The sequence below is a fragment of the Oncorhynchus gorbuscha genome, linkage group LG23 (assembly GCF_021184085.1).
Source record: "Oncorhynchus gorbuscha isolate QuinsamMale2020 ecotype Even-year linkage group LG23, OgorEven_v1.0, whole genome shotgun sequence".
NCBI lineage: Eukaryota > Metazoa > Chordata > Actinopteri > Salmoniformes > Salmonidae > Oncorhynchus > Oncorhynchus gorbuscha.
Genome location: NC_060195.1, coordinates 8,011,896 through 8,024,236, shown reverse-complemented (window position 1 = coordinate 8,024,236; position 12,341 = coordinate 8,011,896). Strand labels below are relative to the sequence as shown.

The 12,341-nt window shown below is 44.6% G+C and overlaps 1 protein-coding gene across 2 annotated transcripts in view; it reads left to right on the top strand.

Annotated features, from left to right (window-relative positions):
- Positions 1–11,539, top strand: part of LOC124010772 (TSC22 domain family protein 3-like) — an 81,945-nt gene extending 70,406 nt beyond the window's left edge. The window contains exons 1-3 of one of the 2 annotated variants that reach the window (XM_046323427.1): positions 7,831–8,182; positions 8,851–8,902; positions 9,719–11,539. In XM_046323427.1, coding sequence (XP_046179383.1) covers positions 8,061–8,182; positions 8,851–8,902; positions 9,719–10,024 — 480 coding nt within the window. In that variant the 5' untranslated portion in view covers positions 7,831–8,060 and the 3' untranslated portion in view covers positions 10,025–11,539. Of the gene's footprint in view, positions 1–7,830; positions 8,183–8,850; positions 8,903–9,718 lie in introns of those variants that run through there. The other variant, XM_046323426.1, reaches the window with a different exon arrangement.
- The last annotated feature ends 802 nt before the right edge of the window (positions 11,540–12,341 follow it).

Genomic DNA, 12,341 nt, shown 5'->3' with positions numbered 1-12,341 from the left:
CCCGCGTTGTCCCACTCCCTAGCCAGGCCAGAAGCAGACCACCTCTCCCATCCCCTGGGCCAGCCCAGCAAACCATCCAGCGACTAGCCGAGCCGCCTGCTGCCGTCCCAGCCCCACTGCAGACACAGAGGCGTCTGAGCAGCGTTGCGAGAGCCATGAACTACCACTACCAACCCCCCTACTCACCTAGTCTGTCCCAGAGGGGGTATCGGCGGTAAGTGGTGGTCGGAGCACGTTCGGCATGTGTTCAGAACCTTTTTTGGAGCGTGCGGATGGTTGAATGTGTCATTACGTGGTTAAGAAAAAGGTGATTGGTTGGTTTGTTGAGGAGGTACAGGGACTGGCAGGAATAGTAGGGCAGGTTGACATTTGGTTGGTTTGTTGAGGAGGTACAGGGACTGGCAGGAATAGTAGGGCAGGTTGACATTTGGTTGGTTTGTTGAGGAGGTACAGGGACTGGCAGGAATAGTAGGGCAGTTTGTTGACATTTGGTTGGTTTGTTGAGGAGGTACAGGGACTGGCAGGAATAGTAGGGCAGGTTGACATTTGGTTGGTTTGTTGAGGAGGTACAGGGACTGGCAGGAATAGTAGGGCAGGTTGACATTTGGTTGGTTTGTTGAGGAGGTACAGGGACTGGCAGGAATAGTAGGGCAGGTTGACATTTGGTTGGTTTGTTGAGGAGGTACAGGGACTGGCAGGAATAGTAGAGCAGGTTGACATTTGGTTGGTTTGTTGAGGAGGTACAGGGACTGGCAGGAATAGTAGGGCAGGTTGACATTTGGTTGGTTTGTAACAGGCTCATAAACACTGGGGAAGTCCTACGCCTCTATAACATTTAATCAAATTGGTCTGGAAGGCTGGATGTTTAACATACTAAAATACTTATGTCTGTATATAAAATAATGAACCATTCTGTTTGATAAGAAAGGGGAAAAACCGTCCTTATTATTCTTTCTTAGACCCTTGTTTTGTTGCCAGTAGGACAGTGGATCCATTGTCTATGGGTGAAGAACATGCATTGTTTTTACAGAGAAGAAGAGTCTGTCAGAGACATCCCACCCCCCCCCTTTTCTCTATGTGACAAACTGATGGCTTGTGATTTGGTTTTCATTGTATGTCTCACTCCCACTTGTCAGTTCATGCATTTATGCTATTTTCTGCATCGTAGAGGCTTACCTTCAGGATGAGTAGAGGTGATTTCTCCCATGAATGCTAAGCACAGGATATTCCATATACTCCATGGTCTGTCTAACGATTTTTTCACGTAATGTGAAACTCATAATTCCTCTGGGCTACAGAGGCCCAAGGCGTTGGGACCCCATGGTGACCTCCAGAGGCGAATAGATATTCTAGGCTACGTCCTAAAGATGATAGTGCACTACTTTTGACCAAAGCCTTGGGCCTCTGGAGGTCACCATGGGGATCCAAAGCCCTGCTCTGGTCAAAAGTAGTGCATTTTTTGGGAAGTACAGATTGCCAAAGCCTTGGGCCTCTGGAGGTCACCATAGGGTCCCAAAGCCTTGGGCCTCTGGAGGTCACCATGTGGATCCAAAGCTTTGGGCCTCTGGAGGTCACCATGGGGATCCAAAGCCTTGGGCCTCTGGTCACCATGGGGATCCAAAGCCTTGGGCCTCAGGAGGTCACCATGGGGATCCAAAGCCTTGGGCCTCTGGAGGTCACCATGGGGATCCAAAGCTTTGGGCCTCTGGAGGTCACCATGGGGATCCAAAGCTTTGGGCCTCTGGAGGTCACCATGGGGATCCAAAGCCTTGGGCCTCTGGTCACCATGGGGATCCAAAGCCTTGGGCCTCTGGAGGTCACCATGGGGTCCCAAAGCCTTGGGCCTCTGGAGGTCACCATGGGGATCCAGATGAGAGATACGGAGAGACTAAATTGTTAGAATGTGTTTTGTTTGGCTCTCAGACCAGGACATCTGATGGAAAGTCTGGCTCAACCCCTAACTGGCTGTATCATGACTCATAGATTCAGGGATGTGTACCAAATGGCACCCTTTTCCCTGTAAAGGGCTCTATTTATGAGCAGAGTCCTATGTGCCCTGGTCAAAAGTAGTACATTATGGGGAAATATACTGCCCTTTGGGAGTCTCTGTAATGAGTCATGGATCCTGCTGGTCCCTTTAGGCTGGAGCACACTTATCTCAATGGACGCTGGCTGACAGTTTCCCTTATAGCATATAAACGCTAGAAAGACTCAGGGTAATATGACTGAGGAGAATATAAACAGTAGGAAGACTCAGGGTAATATGACCGAGGAGAATATAAACAGTAGGAAGACTCAGGGTAATATGACTGAGGAGAATATAAACAGTAGGACTCATTGTTGGTCAAACACCAGTACTTTGTTTACATTCTCATGGTGTGAGGTATAAGAAATACACCTCTCTCCCCCTTTCTCTCTTTGTCCTTCTCGCTGTCCCTCTCTCTCTCTCCTTCTCCACCCCCCTCTCTCTCCCTCTCTCTCCCTCTCTCTCTCCTTCTCCACCCCCTCTCTCTCTCTCTCTCCTTCTCCACCCCCTCTCTCATCCTCTCTCTCCCTCTCTCTCTCCTTCTCCACCCCCTCTCTCTTCCTCTCACTATCCCTCTCTCTCCCTCTCTCTCTCTCCTTCTCCATCCCCCCGCTCTCTTTCTCTCAGAACACTCTCTCTCTCTCTCCCTCTCACTATCCCCCTCTCTATCTCTCCTTCTCCACCCCCCTCTCTCCCTCTCACTATCCCTCTCTCTCCCTCTCTATCTCTCCTTCTCCACCCCCTCTCTCTCCCTCTCACTATCCCTCTCTATCTCTCCTTCTCCATCCCCCGCTCTCTTTCTCTCTTTCTCTCTCTCCCTCTCACTATCCCTCTCTCTATCTCTCCTTCTCCATCCCCCTCTCTCTTTCCCCCTCTCCCTCTCTCTGCCACTCTCTCTCCCTCCAGTATTTAGATTGGAAACAGTACAATACACCTGTTTAAAATACCAGTACTAAGCCATGACCCCCGTGACCCCCCAGTGCAAGGGTTATTAAACCTTTCCAGCCTGAGACCCAAATGAGAAATTCTGTGTTTTCCTGGGACCCAAGCTTAGGAACATATGCAACCATACGTAAATATTGGTACATTTCATTTCCCTTATGCCTAAAACAAATGCAATATAGACAGAAACAAACAACAATGAAATAGCCATATAAATAACTATTCATGTATATTTCCTCCATTTAATCTCTTACATATCTGTCTATGTTGGAGCTGTTGCCGTACAATTCAATAAATCATTTGATTTCTGAACTGGAATGAAAGGATTGATCCCATCACACAGACGAGTAACGAAACACACACACAGGCTTTATGATAGTGAAACTCTAAGTCACAGTACAGATGAACAATGATCAGGCCTACTGTAGGTCTTACTGTAGAAATGATCAGACCTACTGTAGATCTTACTGTAGAAATGATCAGGCCTACTGTAGATCTTACTGTAGAAATTATCAGGCCTACTGTACATCTTACTGTAAAAATGATCAGGCCTACTGTACATCTTACTGTAAAAATGATCAGGCCTACTGTAGATCTTACTGTAGAAATGATCAGGCCTACTGTAGATCTTACTGTAAAAATGATCAGGCCTACTGTAGATCTTACTGTAGAAATGATCAGGCCTACTGTATCCCCCGTGACCCCCCAGTCAAGGGTTATTAAACCTTTCCCCCTCTCCCTCTATTGGAATTTCATCTGATCTTACTGTAGAAATGATCAGGTCTACTGTAGATCTTACTGTAGAAATGATCAGGCCTACTGTAGATCTTACTGTAGAAATGATCAGGCCTACTGTACATCTTACTGTAAAAATGATCAGGCCTACTGTACATCTTACTGTAAAAATGACCAGGCCTACTGTAGATCTTACTGTAGAAATGATCAGGCCTACTGTAGATCTTACTGTAAAAATGATCAGGCCTACTGTAGATCTTACTGTAGAAATGATCAGGCCTACTGTAGATCTTACTGTAGAAATGATCAGGCCTACTGTAGATCTTACTGTAGAAATGATCAGGCCTACTGTAGATCTTACTGTAAAAATGATCAGGCCTACTGTAGATCTTACTGTAGAAATGATCAGGCCTACTGTAGATCTTACTGTAGAAATGATCAGGTCTACTGTAGATCTTACTGTAGAAATGATCAGGCCTACTGTAGATCTTACTGTAGAAATTATCAGGCCTACTGTACATCTTACTGTACAAATGATCAGGCCTACTGTACATCTTACTGTAAAAATGACCAGGCCTACTGTAGATCTTACTGTAGAAATGATCAGGCCTACTGTAGATCTTACTGTAAAAATGATCAGGCCTACTGTAGATCTTACTGTAGAAATGATCAGGCCTACTGTAGATCTTACTGTAGAAATGATCAGGCCTACTGTAGATCTTACTGTAGAAATGATCAGGCCTACTGTAGATCTTACTGTAGAAATTATCAGGCTTACTGTAGATCTTACTGTAGAAATGATCAGGCCTACTGTACATCTTACTGTAGAAATGATCAGGCCTACTGTAGATCTTACTGTAGAAATTATCAGGCCTACTGTAGATCTTACTGTAGAAATGATCAGGCCTACTGTAGATCTTACTGTAGAAATGATCAGGCCTACTGTACATCTTATTGTTGAAAGAAAGTCTAGGTTGGAACTGTTGCTGTGTTTTTTTGGGGCTAACATTAGCTATTAGTTGTGTACAAGGCCAGGGGATTGTTTGAAAGAGAAACTCACATATACTACTATGAGATAGTACTCCTTATTTCTGCTTATCGTCGCCTTCTATAAAATGACAACAATGCCTTGCTAGCTGACTTACTTTTCCACTGTCGAATCTCTGTTTCCTGAAGCACTGTTTCATGAAGCCCTGTTTCCTGAAGCCCTGTTTCCTGAAGCCCTGTTTCCTGAATCTCTGTTTCCTGAAGCCCTGTTTCCTGAATCCCTGTTTCGTGAAGCCCTGTTTCGTGAAGCCCTGTTTCCTGAAGCCCTGTTTCGTGAAGCCCTGTTTCATGAAGCCCTGTTTCCTGAAGCCCTGTTTCCTGAATCTGTTTCCTGAAGCCCTGTTTCCTGAAGCCCTGTTTCCTGAATCCCTGTTTCGTGAAGCCCTGTTTCGTGAAGCCCTGTTTCGTGAAGCCCTGTTTCCTGAATCCCTGTTTCGTGAAGCCCTGTTTCCTGAATCCCTGTTTCGTGAAGCCCTGTTTCCTGAAGCTCTGTTTCGTGAAGCCCTGTTTCGTGAAGCCCTGTTTCCTGAATCTGTTTCCTGAAGCCCTGTTTCCTGAAGCATTCTGCCCTGTTCTGAAAGAATTCCCCGTGTACACGTTATGCTGTGGATGTTTGGTCAGGACGTGTCGTTATATGAATGTGGTCCTGTGTAGCTCAGTTGGTAGAGCATGCGTTTAACGCCAGGGTATCGATCCCGGGACGTAGAATGTATGCACACATGACTGTAAGTCGCTTTGGATAAAAGCGTCTGCTAAATGGCATATATTATTATTATTATATATAATGTGTTGGTTTTGATTGACTCATTACTAAAGCACTTCTCCGCACAAAACACATTGAGGGAGTTCCTCGTTCATTCTCAAAGTTTGTTTGAAAGAGACAAACTCATCGGTGTATTGGCTTTTCATGGCGATTGAGCTCAGTCAGAACTTGTTGCGAGCGTGAGTCCATTTGGCGAGTGGGAATGACAAGTCAGTGGCTGACAGCGTAGCGTCTGCTGTTGAACGACAGCGCTGCAGCGTGTGTCGCAGAGCGATCTTCAAGAAAACTCCAGAAAAAAAAGATCTGGTAAACCGCGAAGCACAAGGGCATCTCCCTCTCCCACTCACACAGCTGCCAAACTGAGCAGAGACCGCTGCTAAGAAGAGAACGCACTGAACAGAGACCGCAGTTGCACTTGGCCAAATAAATTCCTGAAAATAATGATACATTTACTCTGACACGTCGTGACTCACCATTAACAGGTCCTTTACTTTAAGAAAGCCTGCCCCAGTGTGTTTCCAACCAGAGACAATAGATGTACTACACTAGGGCTGCAACTGGCACTATGGGTCCTGGTCAACAGTAGTGCAGTACCCTATGGGCCCCTGGTCTAAAGTAGTGCACTACCCTATGGGCCCCTGGTCTAAAGTAGTGCACTACCCTATGGGCCTCTGGTCAACAGTAGTGCACTACCCTATGGGCCCCTGGTCTAAAGTAGTGCACTACCCTATGGGCCCCTGGTCAACAGTAGTGCACTACCCTATGGGCCCCTGGTCAACAGTAGTGCACTACCCTAAGGGGCCTGGTCAACAGTAGTACACTACCCTATGGGCCCTGGCCAACAGTAGTGCATTACCCTATGGGGCCTGGTCAACAGTAGTGCACTACCCTATGGGCCCTGGTCAACAGTAGTGCATTACCCTATGGGGCCTGGTCAACAGTAGTGCACTACCCTATGGGCCCCTGGTCAACAGTAGTGCTCTAAATAGGGAATAGAGTGCCAGTTGGGACACAGTTAGCCATTTCCACAGCCCTGTTGGGTACTAAGCCTGGCAGCTCCACAGCACAGCGTGAAATCACCAGTGACAGGTACCATTGATACTAATACATTCAACAAGGCTCTGTGAGATCTGGTTGGTGTCCAGACCAAACTGGAGTCTCACCTTGCTAATTGGATCCGATGGGTTAAAGAATAATGATGTCTTTCCTCACAAAATGTTGACAGTACACCTTTTTTGTGTGTGTGTGTCTTATATGAACTAAAATTAGCAACACAAATGGGTGTTGGAGGTGTTAAAGTTGTAACTGTGTTGCTATGCAGTGAAAGCCCTTAGCAACAAGGCAGCTAGTATGGTGCATGCACTGGGTAGAGCTATGTATGACAGTATTGACCCCTATAAGATGTCCTTATGCTGAAACTCTTGCCTGATAGTGAAGATATTTTAGGACAACAAAACCACATTGCGTATTACAAATTAACTCTAATATATTTAATTCCATTGTTCAAAAATCCAAAAAACGCTCCCCAAGTAGGCTCGTTATTTGTCCTCCTAAAAATATAACACCCGTAAATATTATGAACAATTTCAACTCTCGGCCACCAGGTGGTAGCAGAGTTCTAGAGGAAACGATGGAAAATAACCAGAGCCTTGCAATGGGTGGAAAAGTACCCTTATGGATAAGGAGTTCCCCAAATCTTCCTTTTGTACATGCCGCACTATGTCTTCTACTATTACACCTGCAAAAACAAAACTCAAAACAACAAACATAATGTCAACATCCTGTTATAAATCAATAATACACACGTTAGTAGTGCATTCAATATATCCAGATTCTAGTTTGCCTCTATTGGCTATGTTTCATAATATCGCCATACTGTTTGTTGCACATGGTCACTGACAAATTAACGATTGAATGGAAAAATAGCATTTAATAGGAATACGAGGCCTATAATACTTCAACATAATTCCGTTATAACATTCCTTTAAACGTATTTTCAGCTGATGCAAAACAACAACGAAATAAACAAGCCAAATGATTCCTAGTCTGTATATATGACATGTTATACAACCAAAACCATTTACTCAAAAAAAAATACGCATAAAGAAACATTTTAAGAAACATTTATTTTGCCTATTTGCTTCAAGGTGTAAATGAATTCGGTCTGCGGGACAACTGAGTTCTTACTGTGTTTGTAGGAGTTCAAAAACGGGTCAGAAAAGGGGGGCAGATGGGAACTCACTCCACGGCGGATTTGCATAATGTATTCTGGCGTCAGGTGACGTCAGGATTCAGTTCAACTATAAAGGCCCCCCGGTGGCAGAAATAGATTCACTCGCTGAAACTTAACGTGCCTCATATCACCTACATCAACCTTAACGCACAGCTCAACTCACAACAAAAGCAACCGAATCGAGTCGTGCAGTCAGTCGAGTTGATTAAACTGAATACAGTAACCCCGGATTGGTATCTATCTAGGTAGATTTATCTACTCAACCAGTCGCAAACGTGGCGAGAAGCATTATACAAACGGGTCTACTGCTGAACATGAGTACGGAGATCTTCAAAACACCAATGGAGGTTGCTGTCTATCAGTTGCATAACTTCAGCATCTCCTTCTTCTCCTCGTTAGTAGGAGGAGATGTGGTGTCTGTTAAACTCGACAACAGGTAAATAAGATAACCGCACTGGATTTAGTGTGCTATTGATGCGTCATTTGTGCGTAATAGATTTTCATTAAAATATTTAATCAAAATTGTTGTAATTCGAGATTGAGATAGTCATATGTATTTATTTGCAAATAGACTAAACAAATCCCGTGTATGCCGGTATTCGTTATGATATCATTAGAAATACCGTAATGCTGTGCAGTCGGAGTAATGACTCCAGCCTGCCGCATGTATCCTCCGGGTGCGTCTTCAAACAAGTAGATGGAGTGGATTGAGTATCTTGAAACTATCTCGATATTATGTCATCCTTTGCAGCGCGCAACAATGTATCTAGATAGCTAGGTTGCAAAATAAAAAATACGGAATTGTAGGTCAAGGCTGGTGCAGACAGTCTGTTTATTTCATACACATGTCCAATCTAAAATAGGTTCAGAGTCGTAGAAAGGTTCATTCGTGGACAGAAATAGCCTAAACACAAGTTAAACAAACATTTGTGATGGTGGCATTACATGGCAAAAAAAAAGACTAAGTTGTATATTGGTGCCATAAAGGCAGTCTGGCGTCAGCATGAGAGCATACAGTCTGCTGGGACACCCGTTTGTTCGTTATGATCTAATGCATTGATTTGATATGTTGACTTATGGCATCTCTTCTTCTCTCCTCCACAGTGCCTCGGGTGCAAGCGTTGTTGCCATTGACAACAAGATAGAACAGGCAATGGTATGTATCACAAGCAGCATTAAACACTTTATCATTCATATCATCATCATGATAAACCAATAAAAGTAGACTGGGCTTTTCTCTATCCCACCACGTTCATGCACTATGCCCGTAGTAATCATTTACAGTACGTTGGTAAGCATAGTAGACTAATCTTTAGTCAACTACGTAAGTATATTATCATGGCCAGGTCGCAGTTGTAAAAGAGAACTTGTTCTCAACTAGCCAACCTGGTTAAATAAAGGTGAAATTAATCAAATAGTACAGTAGAAGCTTCAGGTTTTAATGTCCCAGGCACAAATAGAGTGAAATGCCTTTCTTGCAAACTCAAAACCCAACAATTCAATAATCAATAACAATGTATTACTAGAACAAAACAAAAAACAAACACAAGAAATACACTAAGTAAGTAAGTATACTGAAAAGTCAGTTGAAATACCATATTTACAATATGCAGGGATACTAGAGAGATGGAACTATATGTGCCTGCAGCATTGGGTGGCTACAGTGCCATGTGATGTGGCATGTGACTATGTTCTTTCTGCTGCGTTCTGAGTCAGACAGGTACAGCAGTCGGACTATTCAATATTTAGTTTACTGTTAAACTTTAGACCTTAATACAGGCCATATGGGTACAAATCTCTGTATTCATATGGCCTGTTACCACACGTGTTTGTAAGCTACAGTAGGTTAAAGCTTATGCTTGAAATCAGCCTAAATGGATAGATTTAGTTTGTATGAGTTGCACAGAACTCTCTCTCTCTCTCTAAACAGACGTCTCTAACAGTAGATCTCATTCCTTCTCTCCTGTCTTAGGATCTGGTGAAGAACCACCTGATGTATGCCGTCAGGGAGGAAGTGGAGATCCTCAAGGAGCAGATCAGAGAGCTGGCTGAGAAGAACAACCAGCTAGAACGTGAGAACAGCCTTCTGAAGAACCTGGCCAGTCCAGAACAGATGGAGAGCTTCCGCGAACGGGTTCCGTCCGACTCAGACGCTCTGGTCCCCCTGCGGCTGGACAACCAGTACCAGCAGCAGGCTCAGCAGTACCAGCAACAGGCCCAGATTGGACTCCATAACCCTGACCAGTCCTGCCACATCAGCGCTGGCTCTGCTGTGTAGGTGGTTCTGCCTTGGACAGTTGTAAACTAATCGTCGCTGCCAACTTCAGTGAAGCTGCCTGTAACAGACGATGAAACACAACGGAGCGCGTGGAAAGGTGCTCTAACTAGCGGCTAGAGGCTGAAGCTATGAGCTAAGATGAGCCTTTCCTACGACATCTAGACTCTTTCTCTTTAGACAAAAGCTCTAAACGAGAGGGCTCACATGTAGCCAGCCGGAGAACGCTTGCATTGGGACAGAGGGGAGGATCTGGCCTTCTAGGGCCAGGAGGGCCAACCCTTCAGCCATTCTCTACCACCCCTGCTACAGAGGGGAGGCTCCGGCCTTCTGGGGCCAGGAGGGCCAACCCTTCAGCCATTCTCTACCACCCCTGCTACAGAGGGGAGGCTCCGGCCTTCTGGGGCCAGGAGGGCCAACCTCTTCAGTCATTCTCTACCACCCCTGCTACAGAGGGGGGAGAGGGCTAAAAGACAGGGCTGACCCGGGGATCTGATCCTGGGGATGCCTCTCCACGCCAGGGTGGCCCGTCCTCCAGGTTACCTCTCCAGGTCCAGCCAAGGAAAAAGGAAATATTCTCCAAGACAGACAGAGAGACGACCTTCCAGTCTCTGCTAGGCCCCCCCCCCTCCCCCTGTGTATTTCCTCTTCTGACAGTACAAGTTCTGAGGAGTCAGTCAGACAATATCTCTACTATCTTGTGACTGTTTCCACCTGCCACCATCTACTGATATTCTCTGTCAATATTCCTTAAGAAGAAGCAACGTGTCTTCGGGGGCAAACCAAACCTGAGCTCCAGTACAGCGAGTAGAGGAGAAGGAGGATCTACGAGATCCTGGACTGTTGCTGGAGAAAGAGAATCTTGTTGCTTCTCTATCTCAACCTCACTGCCGATAACTGATTGCCATAATCATGATTCAGATCATCATTACTTGTATTCTCTGCAGTTGGGTTGTGTTGCTTATGGGGGAAAATCCTGCCATTTTACTTTTCTTCTGATTCTGAACAAAATGGAATACTTGTTAATAGGAGCGTTGTAACTGTTCAGTTATTGATTTATTATGGGGATGGAAGTATCTACTACCCAGTATGCCTAGCTCTGTACATTTTACTAACATGTTCAGAGTAGTGGGCTGGAGATGAATTTGAGCAGCTGATTTTTTCTCTAAAGGCTTTGAATGCTATCCTGACCTAGCAGTCATGTTCTGTGTGTTCAGATGCCAACCTCAACTTGAATCAATGGCATGACTCTAGTGCCTATCTCCAGAAGAGGAATACCACAGTTCCACAATGGACTTTTGTGTTTTATAATTACCAAAGACTTTGTCTCATTCGTACTCCAAACGAAACCAAGCAACCTGGACCATGTGTACATCGTTCACAGGGAGAACTCTTGTTAGCAGTAATGTTTAGTTTTTTTGATAAACGTTGGGTATTGTTGCTGTATTGTGTCCATGACACAGGTATATATTTTTAAAAGGATGTAATGGACATTTGCAATAAACCCTTTGTTTCCCGTTCAGTTGTTCTTACTCGAGGGCATTGCAATCTACATGGAGAGTAACACGATTATATCGCTTTTAAGCAATAACGCACGAGGGGATGTGGTATATGGCCAATATACTACAGCTAAGGGCTGTTCTTATGCATGACGCAACGCGGAATCCCTGCATACAGCCCTTAGCTGTGGTATATTGGCCATATACCACATCCCCCTCGTGCCTTATTACATGTTTTGGCATAGCTGTGGTATGCGGTCTGATAGACCAATCAGCCAATCAGCATTCAGGACTCAAACCACCCGGTTCATAATGAACTATTTAACATACAACAACTCGTGTTAGCCATGCGATTAAGAGCTTCAAGAAACCACTGCTATTTGCTTTAAGTTCTTTAAGATCTTATCTAAGTAATTATGCGAATGTGAATAATTTACACATAGGCTTACATCTTAAAGCTGTTAAAATGCCCCCCCCAAGACAACATTTGACATCTAATTAATGATCATTTTAACAAAGGAACTAAATGCATCTTACAGGTGTAGGTCAAATGAAAATCAACAATATTTTCTTAAATATTAACTTTTCAAACAACTACGTATGTTAAATGTGACCTCAGCCTCAACATAAGACTAGGGACCTGATGTAACCTCAGCCTCAACATAAGACTAGGGACCTGATGTAACCTCAGCCTCAACATAAGATAGAGAAGAGCCTCAACATAAGACTAGGACCTGATGTAACCTCAGCCTCAACATAAGACTAGAGACCTGATGTAACCTCAGCCTCAACATAAGACTAGAGACCTGATGTGACCTCAA